At 40.7% G+C, this 19,517-nt stretch overlaps 3 protein-coding genes across 7 annotated transcripts; 1 reads left to right on the top strand and 2 right to left on the bottom strand.

The window, feature by feature from the left end:
* Positions 1–1,261: 1,261 nt before the first annotated feature.
* Positions 1,262–5,110, top strand: LOC117753005 (zinc finger protein Pegasus-like). 4 transcript variants are annotated; one of them, XM_034570781.1, is made up of 4 exons: positions 1,262–1,443; positions 1,633–1,787; positions 1,879–2,067; positions 2,936–5,110. In XM_034570781.1, the coding sequence occupies exons 2-4, from the start codon at positions 1,652–1,654 to the stop codon at positions 3,865–3,867; spliced, it is 1,257 nt and encodes a 418-aa protein (XP_034426672.1). In that variant the 5' UTR covers positions 1,262–1,443; positions 1,633–1,651; the 3' UTR covers positions 3,868–5,110. The 4 variants fall into 4 exon arrangements, with proteins under 4 accessions (XP_034426672.1, XP_034426673.1, XP_034426671.1 ...); XM_034570782.1 differs by having other exon boundaries at positions 1,302–1,443; positions 1,564–1,787; XM_034570783.1 differs by having other exon boundaries at positions 1,306–1,372.
* Positions 5,105–7,703, bottom strand: LOC117753006 (L-seryl-tRNA(Sec) kinase). Of its 2 annotated transcripts, none has more exons than XM_034570785.1 (6): positions 7,404–7,703; positions 6,224–6,479; positions 5,895–6,096; positions 5,718–5,793; positions 5,501–5,606; positions 5,105–5,415 (listed from the first exon to the last, which is right to left on the bottom strand). In XM_034570785.1, exons 1-6 carry the CDS (start codon positions 7,608–7,610, stop codon positions 5,198–5,200), a joined length of 1,065 nt encoding a protein of 354 aa, XP_034426676.1. In that variant the 5' UTR covers positions 7,611–7,703; the 3' UTR covers positions 5,105–5,197. The 2 variants fall into 2 exon arrangements, with proteins under 2 accessions (XP_034426676.1, XP_034426677.1); XM_034570786.1 differs by having other exon boundaries at positions 5,513–5,606.
* A 772-nt stretch (positions 7,704–8,475) lies between these two features.
* Positions 8,476–15,552, bottom strand: zgc:174164 (uncharacterized protein LOC570656 homolog). Its single transcript, XM_034571064.1, has 22 exons — positions 15,353–15,552; positions 14,991–15,094; positions 14,828–14,904; positions 14,665–14,740; positions 14,505–14,581; positions 13,797–13,989; positions 13,636–13,698; positions 13,400–13,471; positions 13,142–13,311; positions 12,945–13,032; positions 12,125–12,255; positions 11,816–11,987; positions 11,285–11,374; positions 10,986–11,181; positions 10,746–10,857; positions 10,369–10,549; positions 10,166–10,252; positions 9,974–10,079; positions 9,414–9,543; positions 9,209–9,296; positions 9,067–9,104; positions 8,476–8,957 (listed from the first exon to the last, which is right to left on the bottom strand). Exons 1-22 carry the CDS (start codon positions 15,417–15,419, stop codon positions 8,834–8,836), a joined length of 2,442 nt encoding a protein of 813 aa, XP_034426955.1. The 5' UTR covers positions 15,420–15,552; the 3' UTR covers positions 8,476–8,833.
* Between the last annotated feature and the right edge of the window lie 3,965 nt (positions 15,553–19,517).

The following is a 19,517-nucleotide window of genomic DNA, read 5'->3' as shown; positions in this document are numbered from 1 at the left end:
TAGAGCAAATTAAATTCCAACTGCACGGTAAGGTTATCTTCATCGTGATCATCGTGGATGTGAATACAAAATAAATCGGACACATAGAAAGCTACTGATGTGAGAGCTGTTATTATGGGTAGTTTGTTGATGATGTTGTTTTTACCGACGGTACGTGAAGGCAACATGAACAACCCCGGAATTGAGGCGAATCTTTTTTTTTCATTGAATAAACATGTGAACAAATAAATCTGATATAATATTGACCGCACATGTAAAACATAGTGAGCTCATGTAGAATATAATCATTCAAACTTGAAATATATTTAAATATAAATATGAATGTAGTAAATGTATTTAAATTAATATAAATAAAAGTTATAGATAGAGGTAGATATATATCGTCACCCTCTTAAACTAATGGCCCAAGTCCTTTTTTCAGGTTTTTCAGAAAACACAAGAAAAATTAACCAAATATTGAATATATGATATTTATTAATAATTTCACTCAAAAAGGTTATGACAATATATGACTATTGACATACTAATAACAATGTCGGTCAATTATGTTACATAAGAGGAATAAATGACTTTGAACATGCCTTTGTGACTTAGGCAATTTTAAACCTTCAACTCTGTCAACAATAAAGCATAACTAACAAACTAACTAAACATAATACTGAGGAGGCATGTGCATCTCCTCAGTTCTCCCTCCAGCTCTTCTTTGCTGGGTTCTTGACTGATGCCTATTAATGTGGCAAATTGTCAAAGAAGTGATGACACTCAACGGGCATGACGTGTTTCATTGACTGATGCTAATGAAGTAAGATCCATTCATTTTCAGGAACTCATCATGCTTGAGCCCCTTCACATGGTAAGGTGATGGCCTGATTCTTGCAGTCTGGAGTATGATGACGAAGTCTCTCGGGGTGAAGATATCCATAACTATTTTGCGTTCAATAGTACTATGCATGCTGTCACACTCCATTTAAATACGTCACTACCAACCAAAATGTTGTCTCAGTTTATGTCAAATAGCAATATGAGGCCATATTTGGAATTAAATGACTTAAATCATCTCCAATTTTCCATGCTCCATATTTATACTCCATACAAGGGAATTAATATCGGTAATTAATGGTGGAAAATACAGTCATACATTAGGGAATCTGATGGGAAATACATCTAAAATTTTTCTAATTGATTATTTAAAAAGAAAATGATAAATAAAAGGATTTACATATTTTTTTCTTGTACCATTTCACACTCCAGCCCGGCAGGTGGCGGTAATGTGCGAATAAGCTGGTTGATCAACTGCAATTGAAACTCGAAGAAGAAAAGGAGGAAGTTGACCTGGTAACGGCTGCAGCTAATAAACAGAAACACTTCGCCGGTAATTTATTCCCAGAGCTCAGTTCTCTCCTCATTCTCTGTTCCGGAATAATATTGCTCCTTCGCTGAAAGGTCAGATATGAATACGGTGTCAAACAGTCGGTGCTAGGTAGCGTTAGCATTGTTATTAACGCCTGTTAGCTAACGTATCTCAGGCGGCTGCTAATTACGTTAGCTACTTTTGGTTATCAGGTGTCATAAGTGAAAACAAGAGTTGTCACGCGTCTGACCACCGACCCCCTGTCCTCTGGATTTCTGCAGGCTCAACACTGAGGAAGAAATGGACGAGATAAAGACCGAGCCTGTGGATTTTGTGAAGGAATTTCAAGAATACCTGACACAGCAAACCCAGCATGTCAACATGATCTCCGGCTCCGTGTGTGGAGAGAAGGACTCACTGGAGCCGTTTCAAGCCGGTGGGAGGGACACACAGTTTACAAATATATGAATAAACATATAGTGATGTAGTGTTAACGTTAGAGGTCATGGTGGGTGTTTTGTTTTCAGCTGCACCCAGAAGTGAGCAGAATGGCCTGGACCCTCCGTCTGTGGAGGTGAGCCTGGCGATGGAGGATGGGTCCGATGTGCAGATGGACGGCCTGGAGAGGACCTGTGATGGCAAATACAAGTGCAGCTACTGTAGCTATGCCAACAAGGGCATGGCTCGCTTAATAGAGCACATCCGCATCCACACAGGTCAGTGGCAACACCATGCCCAAGAATTTACTGTTTATCTGAAACACTGCAGGTAATCCAGACATATACCGGTGATGGGTATAAATGAGAAAGCTAACAATTATAAAATGTAATTTTACTAACAGGAAGTGTCCTTAGTCAGTTTACAGCACTGTGTATATCAGCTACAGACTTAGGCGTAGACTGGAGTTGCAAAAATTAGTCATAATCAATTTTTCAGTCAACAGAAAATTGATAGGCAACTAATTTAGCAATCAATGAATCATTTTACTAATTGTTCCATGTAAAAAATCCAACTGGATCCTGGTCGCAGCCTCACATATGAGGATCTGATGCTTATTTTGTCTTTTTATAATAGTAAACATAATATGTTTGACACATATACTGTAAGAAGCCATTTAGAATGACAGAACAATTCATAAACTATGATAAAGTAACACGTTGTGTAGACAGTGATACCACTTTGTTCTCCCTCATGCCTGAGGCAGAGTCTCGTAAACTGCAAAACCTTGTCCAGGTCTGTGACAAGAGCACACAACCTGTTAAGTCAACATAGCTTGAATAACAATCGAGTCTGTTAAAGACTGACCACAGATATTTGGTTAGTTGTTCACCAGCTATCCTGTTACAATTTTGTGTACATTAACTATAAAAGTTATCTGTTTGTCCTATTTACAGCATGTCAGAGTGATTGATGAAATTCTGGAGAAATTATCCTGAAAACAGTTTCATTTTGATTAACATGTGTTTGTATCATCTAGCTGCTCTTAGTATAATGTACTTATTGTCTCATTGCTGTTTCCTCTTTTACAGTAAAATATTTAATATAAAATTACTGCAATTATTTCCTCTCCTTACTGTCACCCAGGAGAAAAGCCACACCGCTGCCAGCTGTGCCCATTCGCCTCAGCATATGAGCGCCATTTGGAAGCCCACATGCGTTCGCACACAGGAGAGAAGCCATACAAGTGTGACCTCTGCGCCTTCCGATGCAGCGACCGCAGCAACCTGTCGCACCACCGTCGCCGCCGCCACAAACTTCTGCCCACGAGGGTCGTTCGCTCTTCCTTCTCCAACAAGAGAATGCTGGGCGCCTTGCAGAAGAGGACAGGCGCGCTTGGCTTCAGCAGGCGACTGCTTATCAATTTCAACCCTCCCGCCATGGTGATGCCTAAGTCGGATTATCTAAACGACTTGTCTCACAAGCTCCACTACCATTTGAATGGCAGTGAGTATAAGGACCTTCCCAAGGTAGATGAGAATGATAGTCACAACAGAGACGCTAATGGTTTGACGTTTATTAACCCGCTGGACCAGCTTTCCACACTTGCTGGCCAGTTGGCCGACCTTCACCCTGAGTCTCAGACTGCAGCATCTCCAGACAGGGAGTTTTTAGAAGATGAGAAGCCCATCCTCGTACATCAGGTCTCTATTGACCAGGTTGCAATGTGTTCAAACAGAGTGCAGACATCACCTCCTAAAGAAGAATCTCTCACCTCAGGCCGCGGCAGTTGCAGTCCTGTTCCTGGCCTCGGTTTTGAGAACAACATGAACACGCTTCCTGCGAGTGTGAGCAACAGCCAGCCGAGCACGCCCACTCCTGCCCTGAACACACTGGACCAACAGCTCTTTCAAAAATGCCCGCACTGTGATATTGACTTTTCTGACAATATCCTCTACACCATTCACATGGGCTGTCATGACTACGAACATCCATTCCAGTGCAACATCTGTGGACACATGTGCACAGACAAATATGACTTTGCGTGCCACTTTGCCCGTGGCCAACATAAAAAGTGATTCCTTGTGGCAGAGAAGCACATGGAGTCAGAGATCCTTGTGTTTTCGGTAAATTGTATTAAACAATACACTGGCTTTATATTTTTGTTTTTGTAGAGTTTACTATCAATTTTACACTCACTAACTGCACTATATACTTGGCTTACGACAGCTCTACACAACTTTCAACTACAAGCTTTTTGACATTATTTTGACTGAATACAACGACAGACACATATTACACAATAGCGTAGTTTGCAGTGTTAGGAAACCGACCTTTGTCCTTTGTGTTTCATTGTGATTTTGCAGTGAGTCACCAGGGCTTCACAGTAAATCACAAATACACAGGCAACTACATTTTAACAAACAAAATAATCAACAGTATTTAAAAATGAACACAGGTATTCACTGCAGGGCTGATAACCTGTCATTTGTCCACCAACTGTATATCTGTTAATCTAAAGTTTCTGTCTCAGTTAAATCAGCTGGACACGTTTTACTGTGATGAGGTGAAGTGGGATGTTTAGAGACCGATGAACTGATCAACTTGTTTTCTGTTCAAAACTTAACTTTATGTTCAGCTAATCTTTAAAATCCTGCTCATGCTCTATTTATTAATACCTCACTTCATAAATTGTAGAAGACCTATCAAATCAGTCAATATTTTAGATAGATTTACACTGTGTTTTTTAAAAATATTATTTATACCCCTGAAACTCTTTTCTGAGTATTTATAAATTGTCTTTTGAGTGGTTTTGTGGTTCTGTATTTAGCAATTTTTTTAGCACAAAATCAAAGCTCACTGTAGCCACTTCTAATTTGTGTAGTAGCCAATATTGAGACACTGTAAAGATTCAGGGTAACACTGTGACTATAAGATGTAATGTGATGTTCAGTTCCTTTTTTTTTTTTTTTTACTTTTAAATAGAAGTTTTGGATTTCATGGAAATCTTTGTTTAATGTCTCAAGACTTTAACTTGTTCGGTTTGTATAATCTTATGGACAGAAAATGGGAATCATCACTGGGATGTTTATCCATTTTAACCTTAAGTATATGATGTGTGTCCTGACAAACAAGATAAAAATGTTATCTCGTCAAGATTTCATACCCTGTTTGCAGACGATTGATGTGGATTTTGAAGAAAGTTAGAACTTAAAAATTTGTTTTTATATGTCATAATAAATTATTGAAGGGATACATACATTTATTAAGAGTGTTTCACTTAGTTCCCCAATGTTCCACAAACCGAAGAGGAAGTGACAAGTAAAAGTACATTTTATTTAAATTGTATATTCAATTACATACACATCCACTTGTGACTTGATACAGTCAAATCTAGTTGTGAAAAGGTCATTTATGGTCATATATTATTTTTAACAAGATTTCCTTTTTCTCACGGTCGAAAACATCCACTGCACTTTTCACCACGCGCTCCACATCCATGTCCTCCTCCTGAGAGAAAGACGGGTCCTGCAGCAGCTGCTCTCGCAGGCTGCGAAGAAATGTCGCCTTGGATTCATTCAGCTGCGAGGCCAAAGATCTCATGTGTTCAGAGGACACTTGATTTTCTGAAATGAAGGTGACAAAATTACCATTATGAAGTGCTGCAAATGACAAACCGAGTACAATGTCATGTGTACGATATCAATGAACCTCCTGTCTGACCTCTGGCGGTCCTCATGGCTTCGGAGATGAGGCGTCGACAGGCCTGGTCAGCTTGGTGAAACACACTTGTGGCACACTTCAGACGGTCGGCTTCCTGCACAGCACGAGAACAAAGCTCAATTCTCCACTTCTGCAGTCGCACATTTAAAACCCACTATTGACAGGTTTAGGAGAGCTGTGGTGGGTGAGGAGGGGGTCAACACACCTTTTGCTCAGTGTTGTCCTCTACCGGGCTCAGTGGGTTTCTCAGCGCAGAGGAGATCAACTCTGTCACCCTCTGGCTGAGGACAAGCCACACGGGAGAGGAGAAATAGACAGAGGCAAACAATTAATACCTGAACAAGGCACTTTGGTAAAACAATTGCGTACTCTGCTGTCTTACATGTCAAGTTTAGACAAATTATCCGTGGTGTTGAGCGAAATGCTTTGCGTCTCCCACGAGTTCTTCTGTGGATTCGGGGGCTCCAGACGCTTTCCCATCTCCAGAATCACCTCGGTGGGAATGGGTTCAGGCCTCTGCTGGTTTCTGCTGATGCAGGACTCCACATCACAGTGAAGATACACCTGGCAGAACCCCAGTGAATCTGCAAAGACAGTTGATGCAAGAGGATGGTTTATGAATATACAATGTTTATAAATGGACAAAAACATGTATAGACAATATGCATTATGTTATTGGCTTGCGTTGAATGCAGAAAACAAAGTGCTTACACTTTCTTGCAAGCTGGAACACTTCGTATCTCATGCTCGGATAGTAGAAGTTATCATCCAGCAGAAAGAGAAGTGGTGCCCGGTCGGCCTGAGAGGGGTCCACAGCTTCGGGCTGCAGCAGCACACGGACGCATTGTTCCCAGGCAGCAGTGTTGATCTGTCGGCCGCTCAGCAGCTCTGCCGACACCTCAGGCGACTTCAAGAGCAGCTCGATGCACTGCAGCACTGCCTGTCTGTGTGACTTCCATTCAGTGTGCTGGAAAAGATTTAAAAAAAACACTTTCCAATCGATAGAACTTTTTACAAGGGCAAAAATAATATCAAGATAAAAATTGTCATATTATTTCTTATAAGAGTGAAGGTTGTGCTTTTAAACTCTTATTTATAACAAACACTTGATAAAAAGCGAAAGATTTTACTAATCTGAGGTAGATCCATTATGTGTTGTACCTCCTCACTGTGCACAATACATGAGCCTTACATCGATATATATTGAATCTATCTTATATTCCTCTTGATAAAAATTATGTGGCGATAAATATTGATGTTTTTAATGGCCCAGCTCTACTTTAAATGAATGTCAAGTATGAAACTGAATTTACACTGTTAAAAGTAGTATGAATATTTACAGGAGACACAATATCTAGGGACTTACAATAAGAGAGAGAGAAAGAGAGATAGATGTAACCTTATCAACTATTTGCTTTATGAATTGCATAATAATGATAATAACAGTTACCAGAGCCCAAATTGACCTTATTCAAATAGTTTGATGTGACCTACCACCAGTCCAAGCCAATTCAAGAGATGTTAACTTTATGTAAAATTAAAAATAATAGTAACAAGTGAAAAATGGCAGCTAGTGAAATATTGGTATTTTCCTTTTCCACCCCCAACATATTAAAAACCATCGTTGATTGTCAGAATAGGTTTTGATCATCTCCGCTCTACCTGATTGTACTTCCTCTTTCTCACTTATTCATTTGAACTCTCCTAAAATTAAGCTTTAATCCCTGTGTATCCTATTTGTAGTTGAGGATTGAACATTACTGTTAAAATTATTTACATTCTGCTCTCCTGGATGTGGATCTGATGGAGTTTGGCATCATTGAACTCCATGGGACTTATCTGGACGCTGAACTCTTAGTAAAAAAATCTCCAAATCAAACTCAATCTTCACCATCGCTCCGTCCTCCTCCTCTTCCACTCTGGGGTGAAAGGCCTGCCCGGGGATCAGGTCATCGTAGGGCACCACGGTGGCTCTCCATCCGAGCTGTGCAGCGGTGCTGAGGACCGTGAGGCCCAGGGAGGACTTCCCAGCGGCGGGCAGCCCGCAGAGGACACACAGGCAGACCGGAGCCCGACCTCCATCCTCCCCTGCTGCCATGTGTTATAACAGAGAGACACTTTAAAACTCAACTTCTCTCCATCGTGTTGTTTCCTCCTGCAGCCATGGATGGTCACAGCTGACAGGTGACTTCCGCTGACGTCACATGAGGAACACAAGTGATTTCCGGTTTTGATCCTTTCAGAATAAAAGCACAAAAAAGGGGAGCATGCACATAAAATGAAATGAGACTATTTTAATGGAACAGTGTGTCAGATTTAGGTGAAAGGGATCTGAAAACAAAATAATCCCAGTGGTGGTTTCACTTATAATGACTGAATCCTGTAGAATAATGGGGCAGGTACAAGAACATGTCAGAGCTTCCCTGAGAAACATCAGGTTTTCTTCAGTATTGAAACAAATTCTTTAAGAGTTGTCAGTAAATCCAGTCAGGCATTGCAAAAACGAACTCTACATAGTTAATTCGGCATTCCTTATACTTTTCAAAATGTGATGTAATTCATGCAAACTCATATCTGTGGCTTATACTCAATCTGTCAGATCTTTTGAATCTGTTTGGCCAATTGTAGAATCACTATCTGATGATAAATGCACTTTTACTTTGTCTACCAGCTACAGATGATCTGTGTCCAAGAGTATGGGCGGTGCTTAAAGTAATTTATTCTTTATTATTATGATTCCTTGAATAAATTAGTCACATGATGTCAATAGCAATTACTGCCAAAATGTCCTTACTTGATGCATATTTCTGACACCTATATACTGTACTTCAACTTTGTGCCTCTTATTTATTATCATTACTATTACGTGATGCAAACTAGAGGTAATGTTGACAGTAAAAGTACAGAAAATGTATTACATTTCCAAGAAACTCTCACGATAAAAACAAAAGCTTTAAACAAACTGCCAGATACATTTTTTCTTTATTACAATTAACATCCATGAAATCAAAATCTTTAAAATACTTAATAGATAATTGAGTCCCAAAATATTCACTCATTACATTTTAAATGCACATATTTGCAATAATTGATGTACAGGAATCTAATAAAACACACTTATACCAATCCATATTTACACATCTTACCAGCCTCCACCACCGCGTGACTACAGTCGACAGTATAAAGGTGCTGGAAACAAGTTACAGTGAGTCTGCTGTTGTCACAGCAATTTAAAATGGTCCCTTCATATAGTATTAAGCTGTTGTAAACTCCATACATTATCAGTACAATAGAATATTATTATTTCGTATAAAATGGGTATCAATTCGGCGGCTGCCTAGTTGGGATTGGTCTGGGCACTCCGGGGCCCTGCCTCGGAGCTGCTGGTGGTGCAGGGGCAGCGCTCGTTCCTGTATTCCAGTAATCAACTTCTCCATACCTGAAACTGACCACAGAAATTCAGATAAAACAGTTACAGTTCTGCTTTTTTCACAAAAGATTATGCATGAATACGGATTGAGTGAAAAAAAAAGACATTTAAAAACAGTTCATACCCAGAAATCGGAGCTGAGGTAACCGGTGGATTTCCAGGCTAGAATTAGAATAAGGAAATTAAAAGTGTGTTGTTATTATTGATTTCCCTCTTTTATTTTGCGCTGTCTTCCCTGTAGTGATGGTTGAGAATTATTTTTTTACCTCATTAGGAGGAGTAGGTGCTGGGGGCTGGGTTGTGGCATTTATGTTTTGCTGTCCATTTGCATTTCCACTTGGAGGACTACGTGGCCTATAAAACAATCAAAAAAAGGCACAGAAAAGAACCAATTAGTTTTTTCCATCAACATTAAATTATAAAACACTGCATCTGCACTATTGAAATATCGAAACACTTTGTTATGTTTACTTGTGGCGTCTTTTCAAGCAGACATCCAGGGAACTTCTCTTGAAGACGTAGAGCAGCGCCAGAACCACGAGAACCACGACAGGAACCACCAGCAGGAAGAAGATCAACAGGCCGTTCCTGAGGGAGTAGTCTGATGTGGACGCCGTCGCATGGGAAGAGAGAAGAGTGTCAACAATAGTGTCAACATGTTTTCATAGCAAAGTCCAGAAAATTACAGCAATAATTTTGCAGTGACTTTGGGCTTTGAAGGATTTTTTCCCCTCCATTTTCAACTACATGAAAAACACAACATGCACGACCATTCAGAGGTATATACCACTAATGGTGGAATAACAACCAAATGACATAGCTCTTCCTGGCTAGTTTCTGTTCCATTAGTATTATTGAACTGATCTAAGACCAAAACACATAGACGTCTGAGTGCTTCAATGACAGATGTAATAGGGAAGCACTGCTGCTGCTGCTGATTAATACATGAGCAATATGAAGCCCTGATGTAGGATTACAATAAGCCACACAATCCTCGATTAGATGAATTCATAGAATCCTTTCAAACCCACCTATCTGAGCGGGACCACTGTCTACGCTGCCGCCTCGTCCTGACTTGTCACAGTACGGCGGCGCCCACCCGTTGTCACAGTGACAGCGTCCTTGGTCGTTACAGACCTGAAGGAAGCATCACAACAGGAAAGTCAGACTTGTTATTAGCGGCTGGTGATCAAGTAAACAAAGTACAGTAAATGCAGTTTTACCCCTCGGCCGTTGCAGGTGGTCTGAGCGTCACAGTCCAAGTTGGGCGACAGAGCAGAGGCGTTCACACACTTGAAGTCCACGCAGGTCTGAAAGAGAAGACGTTTAACTCACAAATAAGATGAGTTATGATGCGTCATCTTTTCCACTTTCACAAAGGTAGATTAAGTGGAATCACATAACTTCCCGGTAAGAGTCGGCTTACCTTTCCTTTGTCGCAAGGGCTGCCGGGGTTAACGTAGGCAGGATCTAACACATCTGTGCCGAGGTTGAAGTCTGCATTTACACAAGTATGGCCTTCAATGTCTTGGATGCTGATGTGGGCGCCAGGAGGGGGGTTTCTGACGTCCACGTTAGTGCACTGCACTTTTCCACACATGACGTTTCTGTAGAAAGAAATTTGCCACTACTGTTAATGGGCTAAAGCTGACGAAAAAATGTATCCTTTAACTGACAATTTAAGTTACATCATATCATTTAGTTAAAAATTGCCATCCAAAGTACTTTCTTACGTTCCGTGTTGATGTGACAATAAATTATTAGAGATCCATTATTTACATTCATTAAAAGCAGAGTACTTACTCTACAGTACATTTGATGTAATCTCCTCTGCTGGTGATGCCACAGTTTCCAAATAAGTTTCCCGCAGTATTTGCATGATTGAAACAAATATCTGCCGCCTTTGTAGCTGGATCTGCAGCAGAGAGAAATAAAAACCAAGATATAAAATATTAATGACAAGAGAAGTGGATTAGTGACTTGGTGACCACTGTGTGATGCATTCCTGACTGGATAACACATATAAGGGATTGTTTAATGTACCTGGTGCAAAGAGATGTTTGCACTGGAAATCATACGTCTGGCATCTGCCGTCGTAGCAGTATGCAGCATTGTTTTCGCAAGTCAGGCCGTCCATGATGTAGAAGTCATCGGGACAGGACCCACTGTTGCCTCTACAGTATTCAGGAAGGTCACAGGTGTTGACAGACTTCCTGCACGGTGTTCCAGCAACTTGGATCTACAAAACAAATCCGTGCAAACAATGTTTTCCCAAATGCAATTTACAGCTTCTAATTCACTGCAGTCCTCAGCTGCATAACTTCGTCCAGCACAGTGCTGACCTGACAGTTGTCACAGCAGTCTCCCTCAGCGCAGGCGGCCCCGCCTGTGAATTTGCAAGTGGCAGCATCACAGCATTTATTCTTGCATTCCTGCACGAAATGGAAACAGAGCAAAACTATGTTTACCACTACACCAAAAAGACAGAAAAAGTACATGACTTTAAAAAGGCCCAAACATTTTTTAAGTCTAAGATCCTTGAGGTTGTAAAATGACCATGTCTGCGTTACACCAAAAGGTTTCTCAAATACTGACATCATTCATTTGCAAATGTCCTACACATGTTTAATAGAAGAGTAAAGTCTAAATACCTTCTCTACAGCGCATTACAACTACAATAACTACATTGTTGTCAGTGATACTTGTATACATTCATATTTGTTGGTTGTTGGATCTAAAAAGTCGGCAGAAAAAAAAACCTGCTGTCCCTTACATTATATGACAATGTGATGTATTAGAAAAACATTCGAAACGCATGAGAGTACAAAGTGTCAAGTTGAGTGTGTGAGTTTATCTGGAGGACAGTACCCTACCTCCGGTTTTCCACAGTCACACTGTTCTCCTTTGTCAATCCAGCCGTTGCCACATTCAGCGGTACCGATCACATCTGATGACGAGGGCTGGTTTCTCAGACACACGCCTCCTCCGCCGAGGACCAGCCTCTCAAAGTCTTGTTCACTGCAGCGGCTGAAGCTGGTGGAACCGCTACAGGGTAACGGGAACAGACATGGATGGAAATGTCCATTTGGAAAGGCACAGAATATGCATTGTACTGTATGTACATACTGTTTTAACTTTTTTAATTTTCTGTCAACTAAATATTTTGGGAAAGATTTTTTTACGTGGCAGAAGCTCCCATAATGCAGCTGCTTCCATTGCATTTGCAGAGGTTGTTGTCGTGATTCATGCCCATGTTGTGTCCCATCTCGTGCGCCACAATAGTGGAGAAGTAAGGCAGACTGTTGTCGCTGTACTGTGAAAACATACCCAAGTATATTCAGTGCCAATATCCTCCTTAGTTTATACATCTAAATATATGATCCAGACATGGAAATTAAAGTAATTTATCAATATTATTAAAATGTTAAATAAAAAAATAAAAATAAAATAAAAAAATAAAAAAAGCTTTGGCTTTGCATGAGTCTTGTTCACTTAAAGAGAAAAACAGCTTTTTGCTTGATTTATTTAATTTATCTCTTGTTGGATTAAATGTGATTCACACCTTCTGAATGACAACTGGCTACAAGTTATACCAATAAAACAAGTTTTATTTGATGGTAAGAAATGAAAAGATGGGAAGTTCCTTTCGATTATTAAAATGAGGTTTGTACATAGGTGTTCTTGTTTTTAGTTCACTTTAGTTTTAGTACTCCTCCCAGCGTGACCTCAAACGGGAACAATAAACACTGTTATTCCAAGACAAGAGAATTTAAAGAATCTAATGAGACAAAATAAGATGCCTCGTCATGGAGCTGCGTCAGAAGGTGTTCAGGTCTTACCGGTTTGATCCTTCTGTTATTCACAGCCTCTGAAAATGAGCCACACTAATAGAACTCACCATGAATAATGCAGATGGTATCAGTTTCTACACAAAAGCTCATGATGTCAAAGCACCACGGTGTCCGCTGGTGTTGGAAGTTTAAAAAGGGAAGTCAAACTAACCACATTGATTCCTCCAGAGGTTGCTACGGAGCAGACGGTGCCCACGAAGGCCATGCCTAACACGCCCCCGTAATCTCCGGGCTGACCACTGAGAAATGAGATCGAGAGATGAGTAAAGTAGCTTGTGTCAAAAATTGTCATCGGATGGCGTCATGTTGTTTAAAAACAGAAGGAGACAAAGAACAGGCAGTACTCACACAATGAGTTGACCAATGTCATGCTTGATCTTTGGTATCAGAGTATTCTTCCTCCACTTTACAAAGCGGCCCAGCACCTCTCCTGCAGAGCCCTCCACACTAAAAGGATTACTCTCCTTAAAGATCTCCAGGCCCACGAGCACAACACGGATGTTCAGGGGTTTGTAATACTGGAGCGGAACAGAAAATAAAAGCAGGCGATTTTAGAGAGATTCACTCAAAATTTGGCATAGTTGTTCTTCCAACTTCGAATCTCACCCCGTCCAGTAGATTCGCAATTTCCACCGTCTCTTCTCGAACCGCCGTCTCATTCTTTTGCTTGAAATTATACTGTAAACACAGTGAACACACCGATTAAAGATCATTTCTAAACAGCCATAATAGACGAGTTGATCTCTTAGGCAATAAAATCCACCTCATAGGAAAACAACTGCAACATTTGTTGGGTAAAAACAAATTGCTTCACATTCACAAACAGGTAAACACACACCCACCCTGAGATTATCGACAACCAGCACCAACTCCACATAACTGGTTTGTGGTAAAGCGCGCTTCCTCTGTGAAAACAATAGACAGTAAAGAAGAGCCTCAACCCCCATACACTTTAAAACCTGTTCAAACTGTAAATATAATTTGACTAAGTGAGCATCCCAACCCGCAGCAGAGACGTCAGCGATTGACCAGGGTCAAAAGCCTCGTGGCTTTGCCTGGTCGCCGCCTCGTCGACGACCCCGCAGATAACGGGCTCCGACTTGACGTCCCTCAGCAGGTAGAGAACGTGCTCATTGGTCGCAGACTGGGACAGAGGCTCCAGCCCGTAGGTCTCGTTTCCAAAGATGATCACGCCCCTGCAGACAAGGCATGAAGAGCGTAAACACCTTTAAAATGTGGAAAGCCTAGGGTGTGTTGCTGTGATCCCTTGACTCCAAGCAAAATGTACTCAGTGAGTCACAGGAGGATACAGATCGCCTCGGTTAGGTTTGACTAGGAAGTTAGTTAATGGATAATTGCTCATTTCAATGTGTGGCTTGAGTTTTACAGTGAGGACTGAGACGTATCATACAAAATTGATCCAGCTCAGATTTTTTTGATGTTCTGCAGTTTAGTGTTTGTCATTTTATGCTCATAAAGAAGTTTAAACCTGCAACCTTCCTTCAAGTCTTTAAAAACTAATGATATGACATTTCTCGTGACAATTATCAATATTGAATGATAGGAAAAGTTTTGTCTAGATATCAGTTTTGGCCATATCGTCCAGCCCTATTTTAAAAACTCTGTGAAATCATAAAAACATGACACCATTCTATTGAAATGTTACCACAGAATCAGAGTAACTACAACCAGAGAGAGTGGGGAATCAAACCTGAGGCCAGAGCACGTGCTGAGCGCCACCATCGAATCCTCATATCCCTCCACCTCACCGTGGTAATAGCAATGCACCTGGGGAGAAGGGACATGAACACAGGTTAATGGTTGATGTTCAAACCAGCCCAATAAACCAGAATGGCCGAGGGTTGACTCACATGTCGTTTTAATGAGGAGTTGTGGTCACCAACTGCCTCACGCGAATACTGAAGAAGGTTTGGGTGTAAAAAGTCTCTGAGAAGAAGAAGAGAGAAAGAATATGAGGGTATATTTGATCTGAAGCTCTAACAAGATAACGGCAGAGCTGTGGGTATAGGCTACCTGTTGGCCTTCAGATGAAGCAGGTGCCGTGTGTTGTTTATGGAGAGTGCATACGATATCCTCTCCTCTCTGTCTTTCTGAAATGGTTGAAAAGGAAGGATTCTTAGTGTAGGCGTATAAAATGCAACATAAAAAGATGACAAAATCAGGATCTGGCACCAACCTCTTCAGGCTGTGGTCTGTTGAGGCTCCTGGACCTTCTGTGAATCACCTGAGGATTTACAATGGAGTATTTGGCAAGTTTGGAGGTCAGCTCACTGGAGAGGTCTGGAAGAGAAGTGAAAACACAGAGAAACTGTAAAAAATGTTGAGAAGTTATTCTCTGGTTAACTTGTGAATAAAAACAAAAAACAAAAAACAAATATATATATATATATATATATATATATATATATATTTATATTTTTTAAATGTTTCTGTTTTTCAAAACAACCAAAACAGACAGTATGCAGTCATGTAAAAATATATGAGGAACAAAAGAAGAAACACCAGTTCAAAGTGAAACCCAAAGCAGCTGAATCTCACCTTTGTTGTCGATCCCAGAAACAAGACACAGCAGGACACAGACGATCGAGATGTGTTTTCTGACCATGATCCCAGTTTAAGGGTGAAGCAGCTAAAACACCAGTAAGATCTACAATTATGTCTAAAGTTAAAGACACCAAAGTCCGAGCTGTCGCTTCGTGCTGCCGTACAGGTGCGTCCTGTTCCTGGTGGGTGTGGCTAAAGACCTACCCTGCCCAGCAGGAGGAGCCCTAACAGATGACACAACAAGCAATGATGGATGAATACATTATTTATAACCATCTTTAATGAACAGTTTTTTTACAGACACAAATGAAATGGTACATTGACAGACTCTTCTTGTCCAGACAATACAAACAATAACAGAAAAGACATACAAAGAAAGTAGTGAGAGAGTGAGAGAGTGAGAGAGAGAGAGTGGAGAGAGAGAGAGAGAGAGAGAGAGAGAGAGAGAGAGAGAGAGAGAGAGAGAGAGAGAGAGAGAGAGAATTCAAAACAATAAGTTATAACAAGAAAGAAAACAACCATGACATTAGTGCAACAGTTTAAAATCAGTGCGGTATACTAAAATTAGTATAGAAGTAAGGAATATTTGTATACGGCTGTGAGAACTAATTGTGTGTATGTGGATAAATACTAAATGATTAAAGTGATCAGAGTATATTGAGGTAATTAATACAGGCTTACATTATGTACTGTACAGTTAAGGTGAATGGAGAATATATTTACAGGATCGATAGCAGCAGATGAATATATACTGTAGCGTATGAATAAATATATTTGTTGATAAGAGCTTTTGGTTAGGTACAGCTTAGTCATCAGTTGGTCATTGGTTAGGCTGCCCACAATAAATGGCTGTAAATGCAAAGTCCGGATGACTGTTGAACTGTATTTTATTACACTGAGCAGTTTCAGTTTTCCAGTTTATTGCCTCCACTGATATAAATGGGGTGAACTTTAATAAAATGAAATACCACTCAGCTACAGCACAAATTATAAAAACTATCTTAATGTGACTCAACAGCTCACTGAGACAGTTTAATCAACAACTGAGCATTATAACCTTCATGAAGGATGGGTTTACTGCAGGAATGATGTATTAGCCTGCATTAGTTTGAGCTAGGTGTACCTAATAAACTGGCAACAAAGGTTGTGCACTGTGTATATCAGAGCTGCATTTCTCATGGTATGAGGAGAGAAAAACACTTTGCTCAGCAAACTGAAAATCAGTTTTATCAGACTCTTAGCACAGGCTCAATTTATCTGAAGCCTCATTGCACTGTAACAATGATTGTCAATAAAGATTTGGAAAAAATGATCATCAAATGAAATACAAAATACATCAAAGTAATAATGTAACTTAAAGAGTAATGATGTAAAACAGGAATGTTTGATGTAATAAGAGATCAAAGAATTTTGTGGAGATCAATGTTTGTGAGATCATCAAAGGCATAAATACACACACTTACACTTACTAACCCTTTATTACCTCAGTTGGTTTAGTTAACCTACTCACTGATTATCAAGTTGACGAAACCTTGACTCTTTTAGGAGAAAAACGTTGCTTACAGGTTATGTTCACCCTTAACAGCTATTAACAGGTTAGCTTTCTCGGCTAAGGCTACAACAAAGCTCAACATTCAAGTTATCTAGAAGCCTAAAGAAATTTCAAGAATAAATTGACAGATGATTCGCTGAGCTTGAAACTGTCCATAAACTTTTCTGCTCCGTGCATGGGAACTGGCTGTCAGGCTTTGCGAAATAACACCTGGTTTTGTGTCTAAACTTTGTCTTTTCTACTCTCCTGTCAGGTGTGAGAATGATGGAACGCGAATTTGACGTCGGAAAACGCATCTCCTCCCGGACGACATCTTACAAGGTGCAGAAATACCTGGGGAGGGGCGCCTTTGGCACGGTCACCGAATGTACGAAGGAGACCACCAACGAAACGGTTGCTCTGAAAATCTCCAGAAGCAAGGAGCAAATTCGGGCAGCGAGGATCGAGGTACAGTACAACTTCTGTTTATCCATTGTTTGACTTCGTTTAACAACTCAACAGCACATTTCATTCACATGAAACCTCTAACATCTCCTACAATCTCATTCAGGAGGACTACCTGCGGAAACTTAAAGAGCTCAACGCAGACCAGTTCAACATCGTGAGATTGAATGACTCCTTCGCCTATAAGGGAAAATACTGTCTCGAGTTTGAGAAGCTGGATGTTGAGCTTTTTGAATTCATCAGGATGAGCCCAACTCGATCTCTGAATTTGAAGCAGATCCGCCCAATTCTGCAGCAGGTTTGTGTTCTTTTCTCTTTTTGTTTTTTCGCTGCCATCAATGATTTAGTTTTTCTTGACAACATGAACTTTGCAGTAGAGTTGAATTACCCTGTTTTTCATGATTTCAGCTTGCCACAGCCTTGGACTTTCTCAAGAGCAAAGGGATCACGCACGGAGATATAAAGTCACAAAATATCATGATGGTGGAACATCTCATGGATCCGCTGAGGGTGAAGGTCATCGACTTTGGCTTAGCCCTGAACAATCCAGCAGAATCTGTTGGTGCAACCATCCAGACCCTGTCATACAGGTAAGCAACCGACAACACATCTGTAAAGCTCTGACAGCTGTTGTCTGCTGTATTAAATCAAACAAGCCCTGTACACTGGCGTGTCAGGTGTTTACTGGTTTAACGCCGGCATTAGCATGCTAACGTTAGATTTTGTTAAGGTTGTTGTGAAAAGAATGACCATAATACATTGAAACGATGTTAAACTAAGATAATACAATCATTATCGTAAATTTTAAATCCTTGGGATTGGGCCTTAGTTTGTCTTTATAACCTCAGTAACATGTTTGTGTTTCTCGTCTTCTTCTAAGATCTCCTGAGGTCTTGCTGGGAGCTCCATTCAACGAGGCCATAGATGTGTGGTCTCTCGGCTGCATTGCTGGAGAAATGTTTCTGGGCACAGTGCTGTTTAACGCCTGGGACAAGTACGATATGGTTGGTACATGTATTCTGTTTTAAACACAACAAACATGTCAATTTCTGTCATGATGTTTTTGTATTTTTAAATTCACATCTGGTTAGAACAGGGACAGATATTCCAGTACAAGGTCACAGATTTCTAGTATTTTCATCAAGATCTTTTAATGTCACAAACAATGACTCTTTTCCAGCCAGAGACACTTAATCCATATGTTTGATTAACAAATTCACACATATTGCCTGATGACAAATGGTCACTTTGCTAACTTGAAGGTAACTAATTCTTACCTTGTGTTCTGCCCACAGATGAAAAGGATTGTAGACACAATCGGAAAGCCTAACCAAGAGTTACTGGCGGCTGGAAAGTTCACGCACGACTTTTTCTGGCCCTCATACTGGAGGGGATCCACACATTGGATATTTATTGTAAGACATTATTTGGCCTTCACTCAGCTGTGTTATCAAAGTATGATAACTTGGGTGATATATCATCTATACCTCATATATTTTGTGCCTTAACTTTAACCTGTCTTTCTTTCATTTCAGTCATTGGATGAGCGGGAGAGTTCTTATAAACCCTCCAAAGGGATGACCTACCTGGAGGAGCTCATGACGGTACCACATATCTTTTGAGTCTTTCGACATTTATTTTTAAAAGTCAAACATGAGGACAAGTTCAGATTTTCTTACTGATTTGTTTTTTTCTCACCCTGTCCAAGATATGTCATGAATCCTCAGGGATAGGTGGCGATGCTAGTGAGTGCGACCTGGCCAACTTCAACAGCCTGTTGACACAGATGCTCAAGGTGGATTCCTCTGAGAGAATCACCCCCCGAGGAATCCTTGAGCATCCATTCATCACAATGAGCCACCTTCGGGGCGCATTCAACAACAGCCCCTAGTAAGTGTGTGCTTAGATGCTCTGTGTTCTTCTGTGCTCACAGGTAATGATACAAATAAATGAGATATTTGTAGATGAAATTGTTTGGCTGAGCAACTGGTTGGTCATCCAGTGTGAAGTCCTGCATGGACATGATGAGCGTCTGCCAGGATCAGAGCTCTCCCAGTGGAGAAGATGCAGCACAGACCACCCTCCAATCATCCCTCAATGAGGGGACCTCTACCAGCGCTGTCAGCCCAGCCAAGGAGGACCGCTCTGCTGGTGTGAGTGCTG

This window comes from Hippoglossus hippoglossus, chromosome 19, assembly GCF_009819705.1.
Source record: "Hippoglossus hippoglossus isolate fHipHip1 chromosome 19, fHipHip1.pri, whole genome shotgun sequence".
In the NCBI taxonomy this organism is placed as follows: domain Eukaryota; kingdom Metazoa; phylum Chordata; class Actinopteri; order Pleuronectiformes; family Pleuronectidae; genus Hippoglossus; species Hippoglossus hippoglossus.
This window is presented reverse-complemented; position numbering and strand designations above follow the sequence as displayed.

Coding starts and splice junctions, on each gene's coding strand:
- LOC117753006 (XM_034570785.1), bottom strand. CDS start 7,610: ATGGCAGCAGGGGAGGATGGAGGTCGGGCTCCGGTCTGCCTGTGTGTC. Junction 6,480..7,403: donor AGGAGGAGGACGGAGCGATG/GTGAAGATTGAG, acceptor AATCTTTTCCAG/CACACTGAATGGAAGTCACA. Junction 6,097..6,223: donor GTTCCAGCTTGCAAGAAAGT/GTAAGCACTTTG, acceptor CTGTCTTTGCAG/ATTCACTGGGGTTCTGCCAG.
- zgc:174164 (XM_034571064.1), bottom strand. CDS start 15,419: ATGGTCAGAAAACACATCTCGATCGTCTGTGTCCTGCTGTGTCTTGTT. Junction 14,582..14,664: donor ACTCCTCATTAAAACGACAT/GTGAGTCAACCC, acceptor CCTTCTCCCCAG/GTGCATTGCTATTACCACGG. Junction 10,080..10,165: donor CCACCTGCAACGGCCGAGGG/GTAAAACTGCAT, acceptor TGCTTCCTTCAG/GTCTGTAACGACCAAGGACG.
- LOC117753005 (XM_034570781.1), top strand. CDS start 1,652: ATGGACGAGATAAAGACCGAGCCTGTGGATTTTGTGAAGGAATTTCAA. Junction 1,788..1,878: donor ACTGGAGCCGTTTCAAGCCG/GTGGGAGGGACA, acceptor TTTTGTTTTCAG/CTGCACCCAGAAGTGAGCAG. Junction 2,068..2,935: donor GCACATCCGCATCCACACAG/GTCAGTGGCAAC, acceptor ACTGTCACCCAG/GAGAAAAGCCACACCGCTGC.